This window comes from Cervus canadensis, chromosome 5 (assembly GCF_019320065.1).
Source record: "Cervus canadensis isolate Bull #8, Minnesota chromosome 5, ASM1932006v1, whole genome shotgun sequence".
In the NCBI taxonomy this organism is placed as follows: domain Eukaryota; kingdom Metazoa; phylum Chordata; class Mammalia; order Artiodactyla; family Cervidae; genus Cervus; species Cervus canadensis.
Window position 1 is genome coordinate 96662264 of NC_057390.1, and position 27346 is coordinate 96689609.

General features: G+C 55.8%; 1 protein-coding gene across 16 annotated transcripts in view; it reads right to left on the reverse strand.

Annotated features, from left to right (window-relative positions):
• Nucleotides 1–8970: 8970 nt before the first annotated feature.
• Nucleotides 8971–27346, reverse strand: part of RAPGEF1 (Rap guanine nucleotide exchange factor 1) — a 134554-nt gene continuing 116178 nt past the window's right edge. For all 16 annotated transcript variants that reach the window (XM_043469905.1, XM_043469903.1, XM_043469896.1 and 13 more), the window contains 13 exons: nucleotides 26898–26986; nucleotides 23108–23216; nucleotides 21540–21615; nucleotides 18710–18794; nucleotides 16705–16797; nucleotides 15732–15917; nucleotides 15103–15187; nucleotides 14872–14966; nucleotides 13586–13664; nucleotides 13403–13504; nucleotides 12424–12521; nucleotides 11292–11420; nucleotides 8971–11108 (listed from right to left, as the gene is read on the reverse strand). In XM_043469905.1, the coding sequence (XP_043325840.1) occupies nucleotides 10958–11108; nucleotides 11292–11420; nucleotides 12424–12521; nucleotides 13403–13504; nucleotides 13586–13664; nucleotides 14872–14966; nucleotides 15103–15187; nucleotides 15732–15917; nucleotides 16705–16797; nucleotides 18710–18794; nucleotides 21540–21615; nucleotides 23108–23216; nucleotides 26898–26986 (1377 nt within the window). In that variant the 3' untranslated portion in view covers nucleotides 8971–10957. The remainder of the gene's footprint in view (nucleotides 11109–11291; nucleotides 11421–12423; nucleotides 12522–13402; nucleotides 13505–13585; nucleotides 13665–14871; nucleotides 14967–15102; nucleotides 15188–15731; nucleotides 15918–16704; nucleotides 16798–18709; nucleotides 18795–21539; nucleotides 21616–23107; nucleotides 23217–26897; nucleotides 26987–27346) is intronic.

A 27346-nucleotide genomic window follows, 5' to 3' on the forward strand; every position in this document is an offset into this window, starting at 1 on the left:
CGGGGCGGAGAAACATCAGCTCCCACGGGCCAGAGCTGGTCCAGAGCCGGGTGGGCTGAGGCTGAGGGTGGGCACAGAGGGTTGCGCCTGGCCTGGGGACCACAGTGAGGTGACCAGGTCGGGGCCGCAGGCTTGCCGAGAGACGGCCCGGTTGGGGGGTGGTGGGGCGTGGCTGGGGAAGAAGGTGCTGGACGTCTCCAGACACGTGCCTCTAGTCGCCCTGAGGTCACAGCAGAAAGAAGTGGTCTCTACTCCAGGGGCCGCCACCGCCCGCAGTCTCCCTGCAGTGACAAAACCCCGTGCTTCTCTGCACACTAGAAGTGATCGCGGCCGAGCCGCAAGCGTGAGGAACAGGAAATTGACCACCGGTGCAATCGATTTTGGAAAACTTTTTAAAAAAACAGCTTTATTGAGGTATGATCTGCATGTTTTTGAGTATAATGATACATTTAGGATGTTTGCAGGACTGTGTAACTACCACCATCGAGCAGTTTTTAAACAGTCCCAGCGCCCCGGAAGCCCCCGTCGTGCGCTGCAGTCCGTCTCTGCTTCCAGGCCCTGCGGGCTGCCCTGCCTTTAGGTTTGCTGTCTGTACACATTTCGTTTAAACAGAAGCAGGAAATGTTTTTGAGGTTTGTGTGTGTTGCGGGTCAGTTCATTCCTTTTCTTTTGAATCGCTGAATGGCGTCCCGTTGTATGGAAACACACTGGCTTGTCCTTTTACCAGCCGATGTTGCGTCATTTCCGTCTTGGGGCTGTTGTGGCCCACGCTGCCGTGGACAGCGCTTCCTCTCTGCTGCTTTTCCTTTAGCCGCTGGCTCTGCAGTCACACGGACGACCTCTCACCCCCACGTCTTCCCGCCTTGGCTTCTGTCATGTCTGTTCATGCTTCATCCGGCCTGCAGTCCCTAAACTACCTCCGGGTCACTAATGCTGTTGAACATGTTCACTGAGTTCCTTGCATCAGCTGATGCAGTTTTTTGGTTCTAGAATTTCCATTTGTCCTCTGTTACCCAACTATTTGCCTCAACTCTCAATCCTGGCTTACACTGAGAGTAAGCATCCTGCTTCCGCGTCTACACCTGCTAACTGCGGAATCCCCGCCCCTGCAGGTCTGACTCTGTCCGTTGTTTCTGGCCTGGGTCTGTCCGTGTCTCTTGCCCTCTGTGTTCCTGGTTATTTTTGTTGTTTCAGTTCAGTCGCTCAGTCGTGTCTGACTCTTTGAGACCCCACGGACTGCAGCACGCCAGGCCTCCCTGTCCATCACCAACCTCCGGAGCTTGCTCGTTCGTTGTACGTGACACGTGAAGTAACTGCAGGCCGAGGATGACGCCCGCCTCCTCCGGCGAGGCTCTGCTTTTGCCCCGGCCAGGTACCCAGCTGCTAGCGTTCCACTTCCAGGGACCGAGATGGTCTGAAGCCGGCTTGGCCCCACGAGGGCTGGGGTACTCATTGTCATGATCTCGCGTACACCTAGAAGCTTCCCTTGAGGAGTCTCAAAATGTAGTCAGTTCTGGACTCTTCTGTTGCTTCAGATCTTCCTCTTGTCAGAAGTGCTGTTGAGTCTCTCAGACACCTCCTCTGGAATTGGCAGGAATGTGACCCCAAATGTCAGCTTCATGGATTTCTGCCCAGTAATTCTTCCTTCTCTTGCTAGCTCTCAGATGGATTCAGGCCTGGATTTAAAAATACTTGGTTCAGCTTTCCCAGCAGGGGAGCTGGTCTGAATTACCTAGCGTGCCATTCCCAGAAGTGGAAATTCCTTCTTAAATATTTTTAGAATAAGCTTGTCAAGAACCATATCAAATCCTGGCAACTATTAAGGTCTTTATTATTTTTAAAAATAATCTATGTACTTACTTTTGGCTGTACTGGGTTTTGCTGCTGCATGGGCTTTTTGCTCCAGTCGCGGTGAGCGGGGCTTCTCGTTGCGGCGGCTCCTCCTGTGTGGAGCACGCGCTCTGGAGCATGCGCTCAGTAGTTGTGGTGCTGGGCTGAGTTGCTCTGCGGCATGTGGGATCTTCCGGGACCAGGGATCGAACCCGCGTCTCCTGCATTGGCAGGTGGATTCTTTACCACTGAGCCACCAGGGAAGCCCCAACTATTAAGGTCTTCATTATTTTTAAATCTTATTTTTTCATTTTATAAAATATATAATTTTCTTGACGCCTAGTTGACATACAGCATTAGTTCCAGGTGTACAATGCGATGATTGATGTTTGTATATATTGTGAAATGATCCAGTTAACATGTGTCACCACAGAGGTCAATATTTTTTTCTTGTGATGGCAACTTTCAAATATGCAATATGGTGTTACTAACCACAGTCACCAGGCTCTACACAGCACCCCCATGACTTACTGTGTAACTGTGAATCCATCACCTTTTGACCCTCTTCACCCGTTTCATTCACCTCTCCTACCTCTGGCAACCACCGGTCTGTTCTCTCTACCTGTGAACTAGGTTGATTTTGTTGTTTTTTCCCCCAAATTCCACCTGTAAGTGAGGTCCTGTGAAAATTGCCTTTCTTTGGCTTCTTTCACTTAGCATAATGCCCTCAAGATCATCTATGTTGTTGCAGACGGCTAAATTTTCCAACATTTCTTTCTCTTTGGCTGCAGTGGGTGTTCGCTGCTGCACACAGCCTCTTTCCGGTTGTAGCAGGTGGCGGCTTCTCAGCGCGGAGGCTTACCTTGTTGCAGAGCAGGGGCGTGCGGGCTTCCGTGGTTGTGGCTCACAGGCTCAGTTGCCATCGGCCTGTAGAGTCTTCCTAGACCAGGGATCAAACCTGTGTCCCCTGCGTTGGCAGACAGATTCTCAACCACTGGAACACCAGGGAATTCTAAAAATCTCATTTTTAATGGCTGAATAATATTCCACCATGTGTATATACACCACGTGTATATACATCTTCTTTATCCACTCATCCACCAGTAGACACTTAGGTTGCTTCCCTGTCTTGACTGTTGTAAATAATGGCTGCAGTGGACACTGAGGGTGCTTACAGGGTTTTTTTTTTTTTTTACAGATAAAGATTTATCTGTTCTTGTAACTCCTGCACCCACATACAGCTTTTGGAGTTTGTGTTTTTGTTTGCTTTGGATAAATACCTAGAAGTAGAATTGCTGCGTCATACAGTAGTTCTGTCTTTAATTTTTTTCAGGAGTCTCCACACTGTACGTCTCCCATAGTAGTTGCACCGATTTACATTCCCATCAACAGTGCATTTGTTACGGTTGTTCAGTTGCTGTCATGTCTGACTCTTCTATCCTGTGGACTGCAGCACTCCAGGCTTCCCTGTCCTTCACTGTCTCCTGGAGTTTGCTCAGATTCATGTCCCTTGGGTCGGTGATGCCATCCAACCATCTTGTCCTCTGTTGCCCCCTTCTCCTCCTGCCTTCAGTCTTTCCCAGCATCAGGGTCTTCCCCAGTAATGGATTCCCTTTTCTCCACCTCCTCACCAATGCTTGCTTTTTCTTTTCATTCTGATGATAGCCATTCTAACAGGTGTGGGGTGGTATCACATTGTGGTTTTGATTTGTATTTCCCTGCTGGTGAGTGGTGTATCTTTTCAGGTGTCTGTTGGCCATATGTATGTCTTCATTAGAAAAATGTTCAGGTTTTCTGCCCATTTTTTAAAAGCATTTTTTGCTGTTGAGTTGTATTCTTTTGATGAAAGTGAAAGAGGAGAGTGAAAAAGTTGGCTTAAAGCTGAACATTCAGAAAACTAAGATCATGGCATCTGGTCCCATCACTTCATGGCAAATAGATGGGAAAACAGTGGAAACAGTGGCTGACTTTATTTTTCTGGGCTCCAAAATCACTGCAGATGGTGATTGCAGCCATGAAATTAGAAGATGCTTACTCCTTGGAAGGAAAGTTATGACCAACCTAGATAGCATATTGAAAAGCGGACACACTACTTTGTCAACAAAGGTCCGTCTAGTCAAGGCTATGGTTTTTCCAGTGGTCATATATGGATGTGAGAGTTGGACTATAAAGAAAGCCGAGCGCTGAAGAATTGATGCTTTTGCACTGTGGTGTTGGAGAAGACTCTTGAGAGTCCCTTGGCCTATAAGGAGATCTAACCAGTCTATCCTGAAGGAAATCAGTCCTGATATTCATTGGAAGGACTGATGCTGAAGCTGAAACCCCAATACTTTGGCCAGCTGATGCAAAGAGCTGACTCGTTTGAAAAGACCCTGATGCTGGGGAAGATTGAGGGCAGGAGGAGAAGGGGACGACAGAGGATGAGATGGTTGGATGGCATCACCGACTCAGTGGACACAGGTTTGGGTGGACTCTGGGAGTTGGTGATGGACAGGGAGGCTGCGGTTCATGGGGTCGCAAAGAGTCGGACACGACTAAGCGACTGAACTGAACTGTATTTCTTTCACATATTTTGGATATCAACCCCTATTAGATATATGACTTGTAGGTATTTTCTCCCATCCAATAGCTTACCAATTTGTTTTGTTGATGGTTTCCGGTGTAGAAACAGTAATTTGATGTAGTCCCCCAACTTGTATGTTTTTGCTCTCATTGCCTTTGCTTTTGGTTTCAGATTTACAAAATCATTGTCATGTGATGTCAAGGGGCTTACTGCCAACGTTTTCTTTTGGGAATTCTGCAGTTTCAGGTCTTAACATTCTTTTACCCATTCTGAGTTGGTTTTTGGGTATGGTGTAATGTGTTTCCCAACACCACTTATTGAAGAGACTTTCCTCATTGTGTTTTTTGGCTCCTTTGTCATACATTGACAGTATATGTGCTGGTCTACTCCTGGGCTCTCTCCTGGTGATCGAAGTGTCTGTTTTTATGTCAGTTCCATACTGTTTTGATCACTGTAGCTTTTTAATATAGTTTGAAGTTGGAGAGCATGATGCCTCCAGCTTTGTTCTCTCTCAAGGTTGCTTTGGTTGTTCAAGGTCTTTTATGATCCCACACAGATCTTAGGATTGTTTCTCCTATTTCTATGAAAAATGCCATTGGAATTTTGATAGGAATTGCACTGCATCTGTACATTGGTTTGGGCACTATGGATATTTTAACATTACTTCTTCTAATCCATGGGCACAGATTTTCTTTCCATTTATTTGTCTTCTTTGATTTCTTTCACTAATATCTTAGAGGTTTCAGTGTACAGGTCTTTCACCTCCTTGGTTAAATTTATCCCTAGATACTTCCTGTTTTTTTTTTTTTTAATGCAGTCATGAATCATATATTGTACATGAGATTGTTTTCTTAATTTCTTTCTGATAATTCACTATTAGTCTATAGAAACAATACATTGATTTTGGTGCATTGATTTTGCATTCTGTAATTTTACTGAATTTATCAGTACTGAATTCATTTATTCTGACAGTTTTTTTGGTGGAGTTAGAGGTTGTCTATATATAATATCATTTATCTGCAAATAGTTTTATATATTCCTTTTCAGTATGAATGCCTTTTTTTCTTGCCTAATTGCTCTGGCTAGAACTTCTAATACTTATGTGGAATAAACGTGGTGAGAGTGGGCACCCTTGTCCTGGTCTTTTTTCTGGCTGTGCTGCGCGACTTGCAGGATCTTGGTTCTCTAACCAGGGATTGGACACCCACCCTGGCAGTGAAAGCAGAGTCCTAACCACTGGACCTCCAGAGAAGTTGCTTTTATGTATGTGCGTGTGTGTCTTGTCCTGATCTTTTATCATTTCGCCACTATGATGTTAGCTATGGGCCTGTCACATGTGACTTTATGTTGAGGTATGTTCCCTCTATACCATACCTTTTGTTGAGAGGTTTAATCATAATGATGTTGAATTTTGTCAAATACTTTTTCAGTATCTGCTGATATGATCTTTTGGGTTTTATCCTTCATTTCGTTAATCTGGTGAATCATATTGATTTACAGATGTTGAACCATCCTTGTGTCCCTGGAATAAACCCAACTTGATAATGATGTATGATCCTCTTACTGCATTGTTGAATTTTGTTTCTAATATTTTTTGTTGAGGATTTTTGCACTTATGTTCCTTAGGGATATTGGCCTGTAATTTTCTTGTGGCAGTCTCATCTGGTTTTCATGTCAAGGTAATGCTGGCTTTGTAAAAAAAAACACAATTTGGAAGTGTTTCTTCCTCTAGTTTTTGGAAAAGTTTGAGAACTAACATTATTATTTCTTCTTTGAATGTTAGGTAGTATTCATCAGTGAGGCCACCTGGTCTCAGACTTTCATTGAAAAGTTTTTGATTATTGATTCAATTTCTTTACTAGTAAACAGTTCAGATTTTCTTCGATTTAGCGTTGCTAGGTTGTGTGTGTTTAGGAATTTGTCTTCTAGGTTGTCAAATTTGTTAATTTGTTGGCATATAATTGTTCACAGTAGTCTCTTTTGAGCCTTTGTATTTCTGTGGTATCAGTTGTAATAGCTCCTCTTTCATTTGATTTCGTGTCCTCCGTTTTTTTTCTTGGTGAGTTTAGCTAAAGGTTTATCCATTTTTATCTTTTCAAAGAGCCAGTTCTTAGTTTTATTGATCTTTCCCATTGTCTTTTTGTGTGCATGCTAAGTTGGCTTCAGTTGTGTCCAACTCTTTGTGACCCTATGGACCATATCCCGCCAGGATCTGTCTGTCCATGGGATTTTCCTGGCAAGAACACTGGAGTGGGTTGCCATGCCCTCCTCCAGGGGATCTTCCTGACCCAGGGGTCAAACCAGCATCTCTTACATCTCCTGCATTGGCAGGCAAGTTCTCTACTAGCGCCACATTAATTTGATATTTCCACTCTGATCTGGTGGCTCAGATGGTAAAGCATTTGCCTACAGTGCTTGAGACCCGGGTTCAAACCCTGGGTCGGGAAGATCTCCTGGAGAAGGAAATGGCAACCCACTCCAGTATTTTTGCCTGGAGAATCCCATGGATGGAGGAGCCTGGTGGGGTACAGTCCATGGGGTCAGAGAGTCAGACACAACTGAGCGACTTCACTTCACTTTCTACTAACTTTAGGTTTCATTCATTCTAGTTCCTTGAAATATAGTGTTTGAGCTTTTTGTTTCTTGATTTAGGTGTTTATTATTATGAATTTTCCTTTTAAAACAGCTCTTGCTGCATCCTGTAAATTGTTGTATGTTGTATTTTCATTCTCCTCAAAGTTACCTTTTATTTTCTTTGAACTCATAGTTTTTCAGCAGTATACTATTTAATTTCCATATGTTTTTGGATTTTCCCATTTTCTTGTAATCTTTAGTTTCATACCCTTGTGCTTGGCAAAAATGCTTGATATGATTTCCATCTTCGTACATTTAAGAAGATTCTGGCCTAATGTGTTATTTGTTCTGGAGAATGTTCCACATGCCTTTACAACAGTGTATTCTATTTTTGGGTGGAATGCCCTGTATGGATCTCTAAGTCCATCTGATCGAATATGTTTAAGGCCAATGTTTTTCCTCATTGATTTTGTCTGGATGATCTAGCCATTGATGTAAGTGTGAGTTATTAAAAGTTCCCTACAACTGTATTGCTGTTTAGTCTCTCTTTAGGTCTGTTAATATTTGCTTTGTATATTTAGGTGCTGTTTGGGTGAGTAAACACTTACAAATCTCTTTTCCCTATAAGGTCTTGCGCATCTTTTATTGGGTTTATTCCTAGTATTTTAGGCGTTGTGGTGTTAGTGTAAGCTGTATATTTGGGGATGTTTTCTAGTGCCTGTGTGCGTGCTCAGTTGCGTCTGACTCTGCGACCTTATGGACTGTAGCCCACCAGGCTCCTGAGTCCATGCAGTTCACTGTACCTAGGGACATGTTTAATTTTTTGACTGTACAGTTAACTGCCTTGGTTTTCTTAGTAGTCTCTTAAATTAGCTAGTATCTGCAGTATAACAATGAAAGACAAAGTGATGGTGGGGTCCTTACCTTGTTCTATTTTAAAGGAACTTGTCTGAATATTTCATCATTAAGTATAATGTTTGCTTAGGATTTTAGAAAGTAACCTTTATCAGACTAAGGAAGTTTCTGATTTCTACTTATTTTAGGAGCTGGTGTGTTAATTCTTTTTAAACCGGTCTTTCTGAGTACTGAAGTGATTATGCGATGTTCCTTCAATCTGTTAATTTATTTATTCAGGAGAGGCTAGGCCATGTTGTGAAAATTTATAAACCCTAAAATCTCAGCAGCTTAATTATTAGCACAAGTTCATTTTTCGATTCATGTAAAGCCCAGTATGGAACAGTGGAAGTGGTTCCTGACTGGGTTGCCTCCAATCAGGGTCCTGCCATCTCCACACTGGGAATCTTGAAGTATGCCATGGTAGAGAAAGTACACGTGGAGAAGGCATACCTGGTCTTACTTCCCCAGGAAGGAAAGGTGTCCCAGGTGGGAATGCCCAGATAAGGGGTCACGTACATTGATCAGTTTCCGATCACTCCATGCATTTGAGATGAGCCCAGCGGGGAGTACGGATTTTAACATACTGCTGGTTTGGGTTGCTAAGATGACCTGTAACTCTCCAGTCCTCGTCTGGATTTGGCGTCCAGGTTGTATTCTACTCATACGAGGTGGTTTCCCCTTCTGTTCTCAAGGGCGTTTGCTTAAGAGTGAAGCTGCCTGTTCAGTATAAAGTAGCCGTTAAGCCTGTCTGGACCTGATGTTTGTGAGTGGATTTCCAACTCAATTTAATTTCTTTCAAGTCGAGCACCTCTCTCTCTTTGTAGTGCTTCTCTGGGTTGTAGTATTTTACTTGTATGGTTTTCAAATTGAGAGCATCTATGAGGTAAAGCCAACTGCAGAGTGCTCGGTAGGCGATACAGGCTCAGGCGTAACATGCCATTCCAGGTGTAACCTGCTGAGTGCGTACAGACCTCGTCAGGTCGAGCTGTCCTTGCTGCCACTTCCAGGTGCAGAAACCGCGGAGGCTGAGAAGGGACCGCAGCGTGGGGACAGAAGGCCCCTCACCCCTCCTGCCCTCAGGGTGATCAAAGAAAGGAGACAGCTCGGATGGTCGCTTTGACACACGCGGCATGCGGTGCACACACGGGCGGCCGCGGCTTTCATCCGTGTTTATTTCCTTTCATATAAAAGTTACAGGTTTGAAATGTCTGCAGGAAGATGCCACGATCAGCCAGTTAGTCTAGTCGGGGATATATTACAATGTAATAACACTGGGAGGTGGTGGGGGAGGCGCTGCTCAGAATCGGGGTGTCTAATTCGGACCTGGCGCATGCCTGCCTTCACCCTGACCCACCCACAGGTGTGGAGGGGCCCCGCAGGGAACCGAATGCTCCCGAGCGTGTCTTCGTCACACAGGCTGCCTCGTACACCTGACTTGGCCCCTAAGCCAGACAAACCACACAGCCAGGCTGGCAGCGCCCAGAGCCAGGGATGGGTCTCCAGGAGGTGGAGGTGGGGAACCCTGAGCCCAATAAGTTAAAACGCACACTGCACCTGCTGTCCTCACACAGGGGGGTCACCTGGCCTCGCCAGCCCCCGGCCCACACAGCAGCGTCAGCAGAGCCGGCCAGGCCAGGAGGGAGGCTGAAATGAGAGGACTCGAAAAAGCGGGAACAAACTAAAACCCAACCCCACACAGTACTGTTCGTAAACAGCGACTCCACACACACTCCTTAAATAATAAAGTGACGCGTTCCGCCCAAGGATCGCTGCCGAGGGGTTGTGGCTGACATTTCAGACTCCTCCCCTCTGCATACAGGACAGACGGCTGCTCAATAAAAACCGTTCAGAAACCCACGAAGGACTCGGAGTGACAGGGCTGTTTCTTTAAATAGTTAACAGAGATTGCTTCCACTCTTTTCGTTCTGCTGAAACTGGGCTAAGCCTGGACCAAGCCTGCTGTTTGCCGGCCTGAGTCCCAAACCCGGGAGCGGCGGGCACTCAGTGATGTGAAACCAACCAGGAGGGGGGCAGTGCCCGCACGCCTAGGCCTGGCTGGCATGGAGTCTGGTGGGCGCCTCTGTGAGCCCCCACTGGCCTCGCCTCGGATTGTCAGCCTCAGTAGCGAGAGTGGCTTAGGGGGAAGCGCAGGGTGAAAGCACCTTCCCCTGAAGACGCCGGGCCTCGCGGGCGGGGCTTCGCAGCTGGGACCCTGTCCTCCCACGGGAGAGCCGGCCTCGCGGCAGAAAGGGCTGAAGAGCAGCCCATCTGGCCCCAGCAGGCTGGGGACAAGGCGGGAGGGGAGCCCGAAGGAGCTGGAGTTTAAGGCACACGGCAAGCGACAGAGGTGGGGCCGCTGGCCCGCCCTCCGCTCTCTGAAGGGACTCACCAAGAGCGCTGGCCCCACTTAGCTGGAGTCATCCTTGGGGGGTCACGGCCTGCCTGCCCAGCTCCTGGGGTGAGGGCAGGGGGAGACAAAGGGGCAAAACAGGACTGACACAGTGGCTGCTTGGGCCCGGCCAGGGTGGGCCGGTACCGTGAGCGGAGCCCTAGCTCCGGGCTGCTGAGGGGCCCCCTGTCGTACCTTTCCGGGCCAGGTGAGCAGCGCCCCCATCCTCCGTTGAAAAAGCAGCGCGTGGGAAGTGAGAGGAGTCTGCCCGGTCTCCCTGCCCACCCGCCTGCAGGCCCGGTCATCCACGGTCACCGGGTGGGCAGCCCCGGCCCGCGGGCCCCTGCCCCATGTCACGACAGCAGACTCAGATGGCACCCTGTCCCTCTGTCCCTCGGTCTGCTGACCACGTGCTCTGCGGCTCCCGGGCTCGGGGAGGGGACACAGGCAGAGTGGAAGACGGCGTGGAAGCAGAACCCCAACCAAACCCAGACCACTGGGTCACAGCTCGGCCGTGAGAGCCGCCTGTGGCTCCGCCGCGGCCGCGGGCTCCGGACGCCCGCCCGGCACCGCAGGGGCCCGCCCGGACTGGGGCTCCTCGGCCGGGACATGGGCCGCCGCCACCACACAGGTCCACAGTCCCTTCAGCCTCGGAGCGGCCCTGCGCCTCTCTTGGGCGTTCTCCTCGCCCGCGGCAGCCGCCTCTAGGTCTTCTCTTCTCTGTCTGTCTTCCTCCTGGTTATGTTCCTGGGTTTGATTTTCAGAGAGAGTTCCCATAGGGCCTCCTCGGCCAGGTGGTCACTGAAGTCGTTGAAGAAGTTAATGATGTCATCGTTTCTCCGGATGTCGTAGTGCCTGAGGGAGGAGGGGGTGGCCATGAGGGCCACACAGCCCCGGGATCCCCCACCGCCCAGCGAACTCACGGGGCAGGGGTGCCCCCGCTGGTCCTCAGAGCTAGGGGCTCCCCTCTGCTCGGGCCCCAGGGAGACCCCCCAGCCCTGAGTCAGGAGGGCCGGGATGCCCGGGACGGCCACTCACACTTGCTGGAAGCAGCGCATGCTGTCCAGGATGTTGAACTGCTGCCAGCGCTTGGAGAAGTTCACCTTCCCGTCGACGTGGTCCGGGTTCCCCAGGTGGACGAAGGTGAGGTCCTGCAGGATGAGGCCCCTGGGGGCGGGCACGCCGCTGAGCACCCTGGGGGCGGCTCAGAGGCAGCGGGCGTGTGGGCTGGCGCCCACGAGCGTGTCTGGGTGCTTGTGCTGCTTCTAGCGGGAACTCCTGACTCCCAGGCTCTGGGGCTCCGGGAAGGCGGGCTCAGGCCTGCCTGCTACGTAGGGAGCCCCGCAACCCCTGTGCTGGTCCGGCAGAGCCCCAGTCCACCGGGTACGAGTCACAGGGACGGGAGAACAGAATCCCGAACTCGGTGGTGGCGGCGGTCAATCCCCCGGGTTATGGGTGCGGTCACGTGCTCTCACAGAGGGCGTGAAGCCACCTGACGAGGGGCGGGGCGGCTCTCCCACTGGGGAAGGCGCAGCCCGCAGCTGCCACCGAGCCAGAGGGGGGAAGGGATGTCAGGGTGGGACGGAGGCGAGGAGGGGCTGTGAGCTCTAGGAGCTGCGTTTCTGAGGGCGGAGGCCTGCGGGACGCCCCTGGACAGTTGGCCCCGGGTCACTGCGCAGGCTCCTGGCCCTCTCTCAGAAGTCCTCGCTGTCCGCTACCCTACTAAAGGATCTGACATGCACAAGAAACCCACTTAGCTCTGATTTTTCCTGCTGTTTCCCAAGCATACGTGCCATGGATTCTTTTTGGTGAAAACGCCTACCCTCGTCCCGGCCCACAGGGGGACCCATCCAGAGCTGCCTCAGCCAGGCACCCCCAGGGTCCATGGGGAGACTGGAGGGACCTCGGGCTGCTGTGAGGTGCGGCCAGGCCCGGGGCAGCTGGACAGAGCACGGTGCCACACGCCTGTCCACACGTGCGCCCGCACCCGCGCAGGGCCGGGGAGGTGGGGAGACCGAGCCCTTGTCACTGGACCCTCCCTCGTCTCCACTGTCTAACAAAGAGCACGTTTTAAGTTAAACACAAGCAGAGCATCCAGGTTGGAAACCTCTCCCTGCGGGTTTGTCTGCGGGGCAGCGAGCGAGGGGACCCTGGGGGAGGCTGTACTCACAGGTAAGGGATGCAGGGTGGCTCCACCTCCGAGAGGGCAGCCCGGTAGGCACGGAAGGAGGACGAGCTGTCGATAAGCGTGCAGTACTCGGCCAGGCCCTGTCGGGAGGACGTGCCGTCCATGAGCGCGGCAACAACACCGAGAGCCAACCCAGAGCCAGGCCCCCCTGCCCTGGCCGCAGGCAGGCCAGGCCTGCTGTGGACACGGCCGCGGTACTGCTCGGGCTGCTGCTTGGCTGTGCTCAGCACCGCAGGCCGGGCCGTGCTGCTGCCCTGAGCCTGCCTTCCTGCCTCCCGACACACAAGGCAGAGCCCACCGGGGAGGGCGGTGACCTCGCTGCTCTGCACACTGGGTGGGCTGTGCCCCGTCACCTGTCACATGCCTCTCACCTTGATGTGTCACCTCCTCCAGGAAGCCTTCCCTGCCTTCTCAGGCCCTCTTATGTGTTCCTGGAGCAGCTGGGGGTAATGTCCCACTTCTCTAGACACCACTGTCTCATAACTGTCCCTTTATATTGCTGGGAGACGACTCCCAGGGAGCCCGGCTAACACCCAGCCCCGTGGGCCTTGCCTCACTTCCCCAGGAGCAGCTCCACGCCAGGGTGAAGGTGCCCCAGGACTCCTGTGACGTGGCCACCCTGGCCTCTGTCCTGTGCCCTGTCCCCTCTGAGGGGACTTCCCCTCCCTTCCCAGGACGCTCCTACTCAGGTCTCAGGGTGACCAGCACCACCTCGGTGCTGATCCCAGGCTGGGCCGGGCCACTCGGTCACGTGTTCGCTCAGCACCCCCTCCTTCTCCCTGAAGCGCTCCACCTGACAGCAAGTCTGGCCTGGTCACGGGACACCTGTGCCTTACACGGCCCGCCTGCAGCAGCCCCTGGGGAAGCTGGGCCTGGGCACGGCTCTGCGGGGCGGGCGACCCGGGCACTGCCTCCCGCGCCCCAGGGCCCAGTGCCTGGAGACCAAGCGGCGCCCGCCCACCTCTGAGGTCTGCTTCTGCCACTCCAGCCTGCGGATGGGGGCCGAGTCCAGCGCCGAGAGGATGGCCAGGTAGGAGTTGAAGTTGTTCAGCTTCCGTAAGTGCTGTGAGGAGGGGTGGAGGCGGCCGTGAGGGTGGGCAGGGACAGGCGGGGGGTTGCCGCTGGGGAGGGGGCCCCAAGTTACCTTCATGATCTTGATGAACTTCAAGAGCAGCCGTTCCCTGTCTTGGGCCTTTTCCTGCAACATGATTATCGACCGGACCCTGCACAGACCGAGGGGAGAAGGACGGCTGAGTGACTCATCTCCGGGCCTCTGGCTGGTCCTGGCGGCCGTGGGAGGTGGGCGCCTGCACCCGCTGGCCGTGAGCCCCTGCCCACCAGGGGGCCAGTGCTGAACTCCAGGATGGGGACCTCTAACTGCACGGATGGGGGCGTTCCTGGTGAGCGCTGACCCTGAGCACCAGGGCAGCTGGAAACACCTCGTGACCGGCCTCAGGATCAGCTCGGGAGGTGAGGGGGTGTGTGGGTTGAGAGGCCACCATGCAGGCCACAAGGAGGCCACCTCCCAGAACCTCAGCTGCAGCCCGAGGCCAGGCTTGCACAAGGACCTCATGGTGGCCTCGACCCTGTGCTGCCCAGAGGAAGTGCCCCTCATCTGACCCGTCGGGGCACGGGCCCTGAAGGGCCCCACCCACCCTCTTAGTCAGGACCCAGGGGTGTGTCTGTAGGCCCAGTGCCCAGCAAGGGGCAGCTGGCGGCGGCGCTCAGGGCTGCGTGGACCGGAAACCGCCTGGGTCTCTGCGGGGCAGCTACACTAAGCGTGTGCTGAGGAGCGAGAGGCTTCTGGGGGAGTGGAGGGGAGCGGGCCAAGGGGAGGCCCCGCTTTCCCCAGCACGCTGTCTTCAGAGCGCTTGAAAAGTCCCAGATGCTCCCTGGTGCTGGCGATGGGCTGTGTGTGGGTCAGGACGAGCCTGCCGGCCGCCATGCCCTGACCATCCTCTGTCAGAGCCGAGAGGCTGTGGGCACCCTGAGTCCCACTGTGGAGCCCGCGGCTCTGCTGTGTTACATCGTAGATGCTCTGTGGGGCTTCACCCTGCTCTAAGAGGATAAGGCTAAATAAAGTATTAACAGAGCCACTCTGCTGTTCTTCAGGCAGAGTCAGTGTGTGGATCAGCCCTGGGGCCAGGGGGCCATGAGCAGGGCAGGATGACAAAGCTAAGACCCGCTACCGCCATCGATGGCAGACATTACTAATCAGTCCTGGTCGAGTCCTCCTCAGCTGGTGCCCAGGGGGCCCTTCTCAACGTGCAGAACACGCTCTGTCCTGCCCTGCCTCTGGGGCGCAGTGAATGCCCACGGGGCTCCAGAAGGAGCGGGAGGTATGAAGGGGCTCCCCCTTCCCCCGGCCATGGGCGCGCTCTGAAGGCACCATGGGGCCCGCAGGAGGGTCCGCGCCGAGGCCCGTCTCACCAGTAGGACATGTTGTTGAAGTGCTCCGTGAACTGGGTCAGGTTCGGGCTCTTCTCCTCGTTCTGCTCTTTGGCCCAAAGCAAAACCTCAGGAATCTGAAAAAGCAGGGGAACCAGCTAGAACCTGGGCCCTCCGGCTCGGCTGGGAGCAGCGGCTCCTCTCACTCAGGGCCAAGCAGCAGCGCTCACCCGGGCCAGGGCCGGGCCCCCCCAGCCCCACGCACGGCCGTACCTCTATTTTATAAAAGAGCTCGGCATCTAGCAGAGTCAGCTGCTCGGCTATTTCATGGCTGTGGAAGTCGTGCAAGGTCCCGGGCCTGGAAGACAGAGGCGCTAGATGAGCGGTCGATGGACGGTACGGTGGGGGCCCCCTTGCAGGCCTCAGAGCTGAGGGAACACGACCCGCTTCACAGCCACACAGAGACCGAGATGCCAATGAGGAGGTGATACACCAACAGACTCCCACGGCCGTGGGAGAGAGGCGGGTAGCAGACTGGAACCTGTACACAGATTCTCAGAATGGTCGCGGTGGCATGGGGGCGTTTGAGAATTACTGGTAACAGTTGCTATATTAGCACCAGAAAGAACTCGGTGCTGATCACAGCCTGAAAGGCACTCCTGCCCCCTGTCCTGGGATGCCCACACATGCTCTGCCACCCCACTTCCTGTTAAAATGGGATGGCCCACACAGGCCCAGCCTGGGGCACCCCCGTGGCCAGCCCTGAGGCACCCTGTCACAGGCCCGCTCAGAACCGGCCGTGGGGCCGGGGAGCGGGTGCGCTGAGTGAAACAGGAGCGGCAGCTGCTGGCACCTCTCTGCAGAGGGGGCCAGGAGCAGCTGGGCGCACGGCGGGGGTTCACCTGGCTGCCACGCCCCGGGCCGCCAGGGGCTGGTCGGAGTTGGCACACCGGAGCAGCTTCTTCTGATCGACCTTGTCCAGAATGTTCTTGCGGAGCACGCGTGCCAGGCTGAGCTCCCCGCTGCGCACCAGGCGGAAGACCAGCTCCATCAGCAGCTTCAGGATCTCTTCTGTCAGCTCCACCAGGCTAGAAGCCCAAGGGCCACGCGGGGCGGCGCAGGAGGCAAGCAGAAGGGCTGCTGGCACCAGTCCTGAAACCCCCAAGACCCCGAGGGCCACGGGACACCCCGCAGCAGAGCTGGGAAACCACTGGTGGGAAGGGAGCGGCAGAGACCCCGTGGTGGCAGGTAACTGCCGTCCTCTCGGGAGATGCTGGGAGGCACTGGACTAGCACAAGGGGCCATGCTGGGCCTGGGCTTGGAGACAAATCCTGCCCCAGAGGAGCTCCGGGCCCCATGGGGTGATGGGTCAGGAAGCCGTCCTGGCTCTGCAGACCGGACCCCCCAGGACACCCCCCGCCGCACTTCCTCCACACACAGTGTGTCCCAGCCCCACCCTGCGGTCACTGAGGTCACCTCCTTGAGGGCAGGGCGGGGGGGGGGGGGGCTCTGGATGCAGGAAAGGGACCTCATGCTCTGTGTGTGTTAAATGAAGGGAAATGGCCAAGTGCCACGCAGCGGAGCAGGGACAGCTGCGGAGGGCAGGAGTAGCTCCCCCCAGACGCTGGTGGCCGAGGGCACGGCCCCCATGAGGAAGTCAGGGCCGGCTGGGTCTGAGGGGCCAGGTCATCCTCCTGGGGCTCCTGCTGAAGCTGGCAGGAGTGAACCAGCCAGGACCTCGGGCAGGGCGGTGGGCAGGTGACCCAGGAGATGCAGGTGGAAATGTGACGGGAGGCTTATGTCTCTGGGGAAGCCTGAACCCCAACGGGGACCCCAACACCCACAGCCTGCCCTCATGTGGGCGGAAGGACTCACCAGAGCTCGTCCACCACCCGCACCAGCACGAAAAACGTGTTCTTGCTCACACGCTTCTTGAACGTGTCGGCAAAAGGAGAGAACTTCTCGTACGTGGAACCCGAGTTAAAGAAACAGCCGTCCTCGCGGGCAGCGGTGGCGATGTTGGGGGAGGGCTGCCCTCCTCCGGACCCCTTCCCGAGCAAACTCTGGGAACATGGGGAGGGCGGAGGCCTGTGCGGGGCGGCAGGGCGAGGTGGGGCACCCGTCTGACCCTGAGGAGCGCTCTCGACCACCAGCCTCTCCTGCCTGCAGAGCCGTCCCCTGCATACCGGGGTGGACCCAAGGTCCCTGAGACACACTGACCCACGGCTGCCTCCTGGGCTCAGACAGAGGGAAGCGGCTCCGTGGGGGCAGCGCACAGCCCGGCGGGGCAGGTCGTCCTCCACCCTCGTCATCCATCCCCTGGTCTTCCTCAGCTCTGGAGACCCACCGCCCTGGGGCATCATGGCTTCTGGCTGCCCTCCTGAGTTTGCCATCTCTGGACCCTTCTCGGCTCCCTCCCACCTGCTTTCTAGAAATACACTCAGGAGGAGTCACATCCAGGGGCCGTGCTGGGGCCTGCCACAGTGAGGGCTTGCCAGCCAGCTGTGCTCAGGGGCTTGGTGCTGTGACTTGTCCGCTGAGACGCCTGAAGCGGCCACGCAGGGTAGATGCTGAGAAGCTGGGTTTGGGAGTCCTGGGTGTGGGCGCGTTCCCTCCACACTGCCGCATGGGTCCCACCACCCTCTCTGAATCTCGCTTTCCCTAATTACACATGGTGTGGAACAGTATCAGGACACCGCCTTACAGACAGTGACATTAAGTACATAAAACGGTATCAGAGCGAGTGAGGTCACCCATGCGTCGCTCTGCTCCGTAACCGACACCAGGAGGTTCTCAGCAGGTGTGAGTCACTGTCACTCACTGAGCCAGGATTGTGGCCACTGCAGGTGTGAGGCTGGAAGGCATGAAGTCTGTGTGTGGGCCGGACTGTTCTGAGGGACCGGGACCCCGAGGTGGATCAGGGGAGAGAGGAGGGCCAGAGACAGGGGAGGCAGAGGCAGGGTGGGGGGCGTCTGGGCACTGGGGAGGGAGGGGAGAGCTGAAGGACTCAGGACTGCCCGCCCTGGGCTGGGCTGTCCAGCAGGTGGCAGCCACGGGCTGTGACGCAGGACAAGGCCGGGAGGGGACCCACTCCTGGGACAGGAGCTGCAGGTCAGCCTCAGCAGGAGGGGCAAGACTGCATTGAGAAAGAGGCAACCGAGCGGGTCTCTGCCAGCCTTGGGTCTTCCTCGGCCACTGCCGGTGGGCGTCGTATCTAAAGGGCAAGCCCGTGGGGCAGGCGCTGACTGTGGCGTGGACGCTGAGCTTCTGTCCACTGCTGGGCCTGCTGGCAGGTGGCAGGGCCAGGCCTGCCCGGGGTTGTTCACTGACGCCCTCACGTCCCGTGCACTCCGCACCTGTCACCCCCGGCGCCCGGGGCTCAGCTCCCAGAGGCCGCACGGGCCAGTGACCTGGGTCCCCCGGGGCCCACACGTTCCCTCTCAGGGTGCACTGTGCTCACTCGTGTCCGACTCTGCGACCCCATGGACTGTGGCCCGCCAGGCTCCTCTGTCCATGGGATTCTCCAGGCAAGAACACTGGAGTGGGTTGCCATGCCCTTCTCCAGGGGAGCTCCCAGACCCAGGGGTGGAGCCCACGTCTCCTGCACTGCAGGTGGGCTCTTTACTGCTGGCTCCACCTGGGAGGCCCTCAGGGTGTATCAGGTCCTTCTGTCTCAGAATCACCCAGTGATCACAACGGCCACCAGGCAGCACCCTCTGTTCAAGCACATCACGCAACGTCACTCGGCCCCCTCAAGACAGGAATGAGGCGCAGAGGAGCCTGGCCAGAGGCCCCAAGCCGGGACATGCAGAGCTGGGCTGAGCACTGCCCCTCAGCCTGCAGAGGGCTCTGGGAAGGAGGGTAGCACGGGCAAGGATATCTGTACTGCAGCTTCTTGATGAGCTCCTCGGGCGTGATGAAGGTCCTGTAGGTGGTCAGGAAGGCCTCGCAGTACAACACCAGATCTGGAGGGAGGAACAAGGAACGGATCAGCCAGCCCGCCGCTGGTGCGGGCACCGACGGGCAGCACGCCCGCTGCAGGACGTGCTCCCCTCTCTGACCAGACACTGAGGTCCTCTTCTTTGCCCGAAGACTTGCTGATTCGGGTCTTAACCATCACGGGCAGAGAGAACACAATTCAGAGCCATCAGCAGGGCTCTGCAGCTAAGTGACAGGTAACACTGGGGGCGGCAGCGCCTGGGAGCAACCGCCGTGGGAGTCTCCGCACAGTAAGGCTGAGGGAAAGGCCTGGGGCTCCTCCTGGCATGCCGCTGGACACTCTGGGCTGCAGGCTCTGGTGCCAGGGGAGGGTGGGCCCACTAGGAGGAGCCTGGCCCGGCGGCCGGGTGGGACTCAGGCTGCCACTCCCACCCAACACCTCTCCTTCCCTTTGGAGGGGCTGGTTCTCGCAGGGGAATCCCAACCTTTCCAGATTCACAACAGCCCGTTTATTTAAGCTGTGACACACCCTCCTAACCAGGCAGTCTCCAATACTGAGGGAAAAATCAGGGAGTTTTAAATGCAGGTCCCTCCTGGAGACCAAGGACCTGGTCAAGCTGGTGAACTTCAGGTTAGCCTGTGCTGGAGCAGAGGTTTGAGTCTAGATTTGACTCCCAAGTCTGCGGTCCTCCCCATGAGGCTATGGCCCTCCCTGTGAGGCTGAGCGTGCACTTGCTGGACACAGACCACTGTCCGCTGTCTTCTCTCATCCCACCCCTGACTCACTGGGGGGAGGCCTCAAGGACCCCTTCTCCAGCTGAGCAGCCCCACCTGGTCGAGCCCTGGCTCCTGTCCCCTGCCCTCCCTGATCACCCCCAGGACACTGAGGGGAGAAGCCCCCTCTGCACCCGTGTCTGAGCCGGCTGCGGGGGGGTGGGGGCACCTGGCCAGCGGAGCGGTGACCTGAGGAGGGCTCAGGGCGGGGGCACTGGGCTCGGGCTCCCTCCTGGACTCCAAGCACCACCCCCCCAACACCACCCCACTGCTGTCGAGACTGGACTTCTGTTCAAAGAGCGATGAGGAAGCAGAGATGGGTCCAGCACCAGCCAAGGCCTGCTTCTGGAAGAAGGGGTCTGGGGCTGCACCCTGAGCCCGGGACCTCCAGCCAGTGGGTGGTCTCTGGTCCGCAGGCGGCCCCTGCCCAAGGAGTTTGCTATGGCCCGGGGCCTTTAACTCAGCGTCCATCCTGGGGACAAATGACTGGAGCCTCAAAACCCCTCCATGGAGAAAAGAGAGCGGAAGCCCCCGGGGGCAGCGGGGCCGCCTCCCCAGGCAGTCGGCACCAGCTGGAAGGTCTCGGGCCGTTCTGCCCGCTGGGCTCCCTTTGGCCTGGGCCGCAGCCCACGGCACCCGGCAGGTCAGCGGCTCCCTGCTCACAGCTGAGGACGGGAGCTGGCCCCCATTCAGCCTCTCACTCCCAGACAGAGACGGGGTGAGGGCGGAGCTCCTGCCAGTGCAGCAGGCGCGGGGGAGGGGGCACTGCAGGGGGCAGAGCAGGGGCTGTCCCGGGGTTGCAAAAGGAGACTCCTCGGGCAGTTCCTATGTGCCAGGCGTGTTTCATCTCAGCTCACGCAACCTTCACACCCACAGGGCACCTAACCCCTTCACAAAGCTGAGTCTGCTGAGGCCAGGAAGAGGTTAGCGGCCGCCCGGCCAGGGTTAAACCCAGGGTCTCCAGGACCATGCTGTGCTTGGGTCAGAAGAAGCCTGGAGGGCAACAGCATGGCTGCGGAGAGTCTGGGAGCTGTTTCTTCTTTTTCTCTGTTTTTCAAATTTTCAGCAATGCAAACAATTACTCTGGTACTTATTTCCTAATTTAAAATTTTCCATCTGGGCGACATACTTGGGGAAACCTGCTGTCAAGATGCAAAGACCAGGTCGAATACAAACATGAAATTGGGGGTTTCAAGACTGAGGTGTTTCAATTCCTCCACTCCTTACTTTAACACTGCTGTTCCATCATCTTTCTGACAATTTAAAAAACGTAAAAAGAAAAAAAAATGTAAAAAGGAAATGGACGTGGGGGGAGGCGGGCCCAGCTGTGGGCATGTGTGCGGCCCCTCCTGCCTGACCAAGGTCACGGGTGCTGGCCTCACAGGCCCCCCCCGCAGAACACAACCTGGAAAGACCGCACCTTCGCCAGCAGACGGACAGGCCCTGCCTCTCCGCCCTCCCGAGGGACCGGGGCGGGAACGTGGTGTCTCTGTGCTGAGGGCGGGGAGCCCTGCCCGGTGTCGGTACCGCTGCTGTGGGACTGGACAGAGTGTCTGCCCACGAAGCTCCCAGAGGAAGAGAGATGCGCCCAGTGCAGCCGTCAGGAAACATCAGGAAAAGTAGAATAAACGCTCCCTGTACGTCAACACGACTTCACCGCCGCGTCAGGCTGTTACTCGGACACTGTCCTTGCAGTGCCCGCAGGTGCTGAGCTCTGCCCCGGAAACTCGCCCCCCGACGAGGCGGGGGCCCCACTACCTGCACACAGAGGACCCACTCAGAGAGACAGCCGGGGTGCCCAGGCGCTGGCTTTGAGTGCGGGCCACCCGTCCCCCAGCGGCGCCCCCTACAGTGAGCCAGCAGCACCGCGACGGCAGCTCCGACCCGCTCAGGGCTGGAGGGGAGGGCACCAGGGCCAAGCGTGTCCAGGCTTCAGTGGGACGGGGGGCTCCCCCCTGCCCCCAGCATCGGCGAGCTCTGCGCAGGGGCAGCCGTACCTTTCCTGTCCGTCTCTGTGGCGTGGACGAGGAGGATGTCGCCTGACCCTCCACGGACGTCTGGCCCGTCGTCGCCCTGCAGGACCACAGCAGAGGAGGGTGTGGGGCCGGGTACAGCCGTGAGAGTCGGTTTAGGGGCGAGCTGACAGACCCCCCAGGTCCTCGCGCACCCCCATGCTCCGGGAGCGGCCCGGCCCGGTGCAGAGGCTGGGGCGCCCCACAGACGGCCGCGGGCGCCGAGGACACCGCTGGGTCAGGGGCCTGGCCCCTGACGGCTCTCCAGCCCACGGGTCAGAGAGGGGAGGAGGGGGCGGGGAGCCCACGGGGAGGCAGGCAGGACTGGAGGCTGCGGGACAAGGCTGCAGACGGCAGGCTGCTTCCGGAGAGCTGCAGCGAGCTGCCGAACCCACACCTGCTCTCGGGGGGAGGGACACTGCTCACGACACACGTTCTTCCCGGGAGCCCTTAGAGGAGTGAGATATGTCACAAAGATGCTCAGTTATAGCCAGTGTGGCTTATACTGACCACAGCTTGTCTATTCAGGGAAAAGTCTTGTTTTCCTAGGAGCTAAAGGAGGCGTTCACCCATAAACCTGGCCTGGAGCCAAGAAAGAGCTGTCACAGGCCCAGGAGGCCCAGGCTGCTCTCTGTAATCCTGGAGGAGTCCGCCCCACGCCAGCCTCCGCGTGTCTCCAGTGCTCGCTCTCAGAGACGCGCCTGCCTCTCTAGGGCAGGCTTCAACCCTGGAACCCAAGGTCCTGGGAGCGCCCTGGATTTCCAGCTAAGGCAGGGCAGCAACACCCAGGACCTGCTTTTTCTCAAGAAATTTCTAGCAAGAGTCACATCATTCTCTCTGCAGAAGAGCCAGCCCCTGCCTTTTGGTTCCTCTGGGCCATGACTGGGCCATGTCTGTGTGTGTAGAACACGGCTACCTCCTTGGGGAGTGGTCAAGGCCGTCACTGGGAGCCGTTCCCCCGAGTCCCCAGGGTTGCTGGGCAGCAGGGAGCGGAAAGCCGTCTCAGCTCAGCTCCTCGGGCAGTGACGGGTTCGGGCACCGTGTTCACCAGTGAGGCGCTTCTGATAAGACACGGGCTGGAGGCAGCCATGTGGCCAGGCCTGAAGTCCCTCAATTGGCTTGTGCCTCCCACGCAGAGACACATGGATGGTTCTGTCACTGACAACATAAAACACCCTGCCCTAAGGAGGCCCAGCACACAGGGCTCCAGGCCAAGCACCCACATGGGCTTCGTGCTCACAACAGCCTCCAGTGTCCCGTCACCCGGGGCTTACGGAGGACAGGCCACTTGCCCAAGCTCATTCTCCAAGTGTCGAAGAAGGGGATAGCACACTTCCTCCGGGCAGTCGCCCGTGTGCCCAGCGTCCTGGAGCACCTGCAGTGGCCCAGGCACAGGGCCAGGACAAGAGGGTGCACAGCCCACAGTCCAGGGCCACCAGGGTCAGCACTTGGCTGTGGCCTTTCTGTGTGGGTCACTTCCAGGTTCCCTTCTCAACGCCCCCTCATCCTCTCTCTGGGCCAGACGCTGCACGTACGGCCTGTGAGGAACCCACCTCTTGCTTGAGGGTCAGCCTCGCCATGATCTCATTGTGGTCGATGAGGGACAGCTCGTCCACCTCCTCTTCGGACTGAGCCTCTGAAGCGTCTGGCGACTTCAGGGCCCTGGAAAGAGGTGTGATTTGTGTTGGTCAACAGGGCTGGGGCTCCACGTGCCTGGGGCCAAGGCAGCGTGGCCCTGTGTGTGGGGTGTGGGTGGTACCGTTGCTCCCCGAGCAAGTCCTCCCTGGATCGCAGCTCCACGTGAAGACCAGACCCGCTCCCACCCCTCCACAGGAGGCCGGGGGTGGATGGACGCCGGGACGCAGCTCAGTTTCCAACTCTGCTGCTGATAAGCTGTGTGACCTCAGGATAGTCCCTGCTCTCTGGGTGCTCCATTGGTTAAGTAGAAGGGATTAAGCACGCAGACCAAGAAGGTTCCACTGAGAGCTCTGAAGGAGTAACGGCCTCACTCATCTGCATCAAGGCCCACCGCACGGACGGCCAGTACTCCAGGAGAGGACGGCCCAGGGCCAGCGGGATGGGGCACAGGCCAGCATGCATCTCAATGCCACTCCAGGTCTTCGCCTGGGGCCACCTCTCTGGGGGACTGAAGGGGAGCAGGAACCAGGCCCTCGTCCTTGGGGTGCTGGTGGGGACAAGGGCCAGGAAGGCCTGAGGGTAGGACGGGCAAGCTGAGGCTGAAGTGCTGAGCAGGAGTTTGGGGAGGAGGAGAGAAGCCCCAGAGAGGCACATGGGGAGTTGGGGTGGGGAACACAGCAGGCAGATGGCCGTGGGGTCTGTAGGCACTGTGCTTTCCCCTAGCATTTTCTCTGGGATTCCCGTCATTCTCATGAAGGACCCCGTGAGCCACTGACTGGCCTTGTGGTCAGAGGCCTCATTTTTAATACTCAGTATCTAAGACATAAAATCTGACCATCTGGAGGGGCCAAGCAAAACCACGCGCAGTCCTCTGGCCTTAACGGAAAGAGGACAGCGTCGCAGGGATGGGTTCCAGCCCATCAACATGTTCATCCCTCTGCTTCTCGTACAAGGGCCACCTGAACTCTGAAAAATGGCATCCCACCCCACCCTCCACTCAGCAGTGGAGCTGCTGAGCTGCTGCTGTTTGGCAAGACACCTCTGCCGCTGGGTGTTAGACTAGGACACCCATCATCCCGCAACACTCGGGGAGACCTGAGCCGCTGCGTCACACAGACGGACCCCACGGGCACGACTCTGAGGAGTGGCCAGAGAAGGCTGGGTGGGCAGCCCTCGTCAACGGGCCCCTGGGGAAAGCTTTCCATTTTTTTTCTCTTGTCTATTGCTATTTTCACCGCATCTTTAACTATTTATGCTTAGGCTTGACAAAAACAACAGGTATTGCTGAGCTCTGCACCGGGACTCCAGAAGCAGCCAAACCTTAGCCGAAAGAGGGAGGAAAAACTTGAATGTGTGGAACATCTCACAAAGAAGGGGACGTCAGCATGAAGTCGCAGGTGGCAGAGCTGATTGGCGGGTCCTGCAATTACCCTTTCTACGTGCAAGTTGGAGACTTACTACTTATTTCTACACCTGGTCATGTTTGACTCAGGCTAACACTGAGAATGTTACCAAAGATTACAGAGACATATGGCTAAATGCAAACATGAATCCTGATTGACCTGGTTCCAAAAAAATTAGTCTTACGAGATATATGCTGTCTAGGTTTCTCACAGCTTTTCTTCCAAGGAGCAAGTGTCTTTTAAACTTCATGGCTGTGGTCATTGTCTGCAGTGATTTTGGAGCCTGGGAAGATAAAATCTGCCACAGATTCTGCTTTTCCGCCTTCTATTTGCCATGAGGTGATGGGACCGGATGCCACGATCTTAGTTTTAATGTTGAGTTTCAAGCCAGCTTTTTCACTCTCCTCTTTCACCCTCATCAGGAGGATCTTTGCTTCCTCTTCACTTTCTGCATTTGCATATCAGAAGGAATTTACTATTACTCTTCTTGGGTGTGACAATCATACTGTAATCAGGTTGGCACTTTTGAGGCATGCTGAAATATTTAGGGACTGAGGGTCATGTTCATAACAGTTTCGAATACACGTGACAAAAAACATACACACTACCTCTAGAAACTCACAATAAAAAGTTTGGGGGTGGGAATCTTTTATACTCCTTCATTACACTCGAACTCGTAAGAGGCGCAGGGGAGGTTGGCTTAGGATTTGAAGAAGAAAACACTGTTACGGGTAGTTTCTAAGGTGAACAGTATGTATGCAGATACTCAAGAAGCAGTGGCCGTCTGTGGGCTGGCATGAAGGTCTTTGAGGGGTGGGATTATGTTACGTCAGCAGGCATGGAAACAACGCTGATTTCATCACACATCAATATCACCATCAGAGCTCATGGGTGACCGGGTAAATTTTCCATGGGCAGCACTACTTTGAAAGGCATCTTCTCTTCTGAGCAGCAGGTCTCAACAGTGGGCTTAACGTATTCAGCAAACCATGCTGTGAACAGATGTTCTGTCACCCAGGCTTTGCTGTTCCACGTACAGAGTGCAGGCAGAGCAGAGTTCACATCACTCGTAAGGGCCCTAGGATTTTCAGATGGTGAATGAGCACTGGCTTTAGTTACAAGTCACCAGCTGCGTTAGCCCCTAACAAGAGAGTCAGCCTGTTCTTTGAAGCTTTGAAGCCAGGCACTGACTTCTCCTCTCCGGCTATGAAAGGCCTGGATGGCATCTTCTTCCAGGGGAGGCTGTTTCCTCTACACTGAGCATCTGCTGTCTAGTGAAGCCTCCCCCATGAATGACCTGAGCTGGGTCTTCTCGATGACTTCCTGCAGCTCCTACGTCAGCATTTGCTGCTTCACCTGCACTTGTCCGTTATGAGACGGCTTCTCTCCCGAACCCTCATGAGCCAACCCTGCTATGTTCAGAATTTTCTTCTGCAGCCTCCTCACCCTGCTCAGCCTTCACAGAATTGAAGAGATTAGGGTCTTGCTCTGGATGAGGCTTTGGCTTAAGGGCATGTTGGGCTGGTCTGATCTATCCAGACCACCCAGACTTTCTCTGTACCAGCAGGAAGGCTTTCTCTTTCTTACCATTCATGTGATCTCTGGAGCAGCACTTTTAATTTCCTTCAAGGACATTCTTCGTTTTCACAACATGCCTAACTGTTTGGTTGGTGCAAGAGGCCTAGCTCTAGGCCTGTCTTGGCTTTCAAAATGCCTTCCTCGCTGAGCCCCATCATTTCTAGCTTTTGATTTGAAGTGAGACAGGAGCAATTCTTCCTTTCACTTGAACACTTAGGGGCCAATGTGGGGTTATTAACTAACCTAACTTCGATACTGTGTGTCTGGGAACAGGGAGGCCTAAGAGGTAGGGGGTGGGGGTGGGGGGGGGGAGACAGCTATTCAGATTGTGTGGAGCAGTCCAAACGCACACCATGTTTATCGATTCAGTCTGCCATCTTCTACGGGCACAGTCTGTGATGCCCCAAAGCAATTACCATAGTAACCTCAAAGATCACAGACTGTCATAATGAATACAGTAATAGTGAAAAAGTTTGAAATCCTGAGAGAATTACCAAACTGTGATGCAGGAACCACGAAGCGAGCAGATGCTGTTGGAAAAACAGTGCCCATAGACTGGCTTGATGCAGGGCTGCTACAAACTTTCTGTTTGTAAAAAGCACAGCATCTGTGCAGCCCAAGCGTGAACACAAAGCCACCCAGGCCCTGCGGGCGGGGGTGGTGGTCACCAGACGGCAGACGCTCTGTTCTCAGGGAGCCCACCCCCACGAGGGACTTTTCCTACCTGTCCCCGCTGTCCCTGCCCTCCTTCCCGGGCACACAGCCGGCCGACGTGGTGTCTCTGGAGTGTCCGTCCTTCGCCGCAGGTGACTCCTGGAAAGAGAAGGCAGAGCTGGGTGTTTGACAGCTGCCCCTGCTGGGCCGCTCTCCGCAGAGCACCTGCCTGCATGCGGCTTCGGGGTGCGAGTTCCCAGGGAGCAGCCTGAGATGCAAACATGTCCATCATGACCGGCACACAGGAAGCACGGCCTCTTCTGACTAGCATCCTGCCTTCAAGGAGAGTGAAGGTACCGCTGCTCACGCCTCCGTCAGCTGCCAGCCTAGATGGAGCCATGCCATCACCTCCCGGCAGAAAGGGCCGCCCGGGGGCTGCCTACCACGCGGCCAATTCAGCCAGTGCATGCCCTTCCTCCGTGGCCCTGACCAACACCCTACCTGCTGGCGGGCATCCCC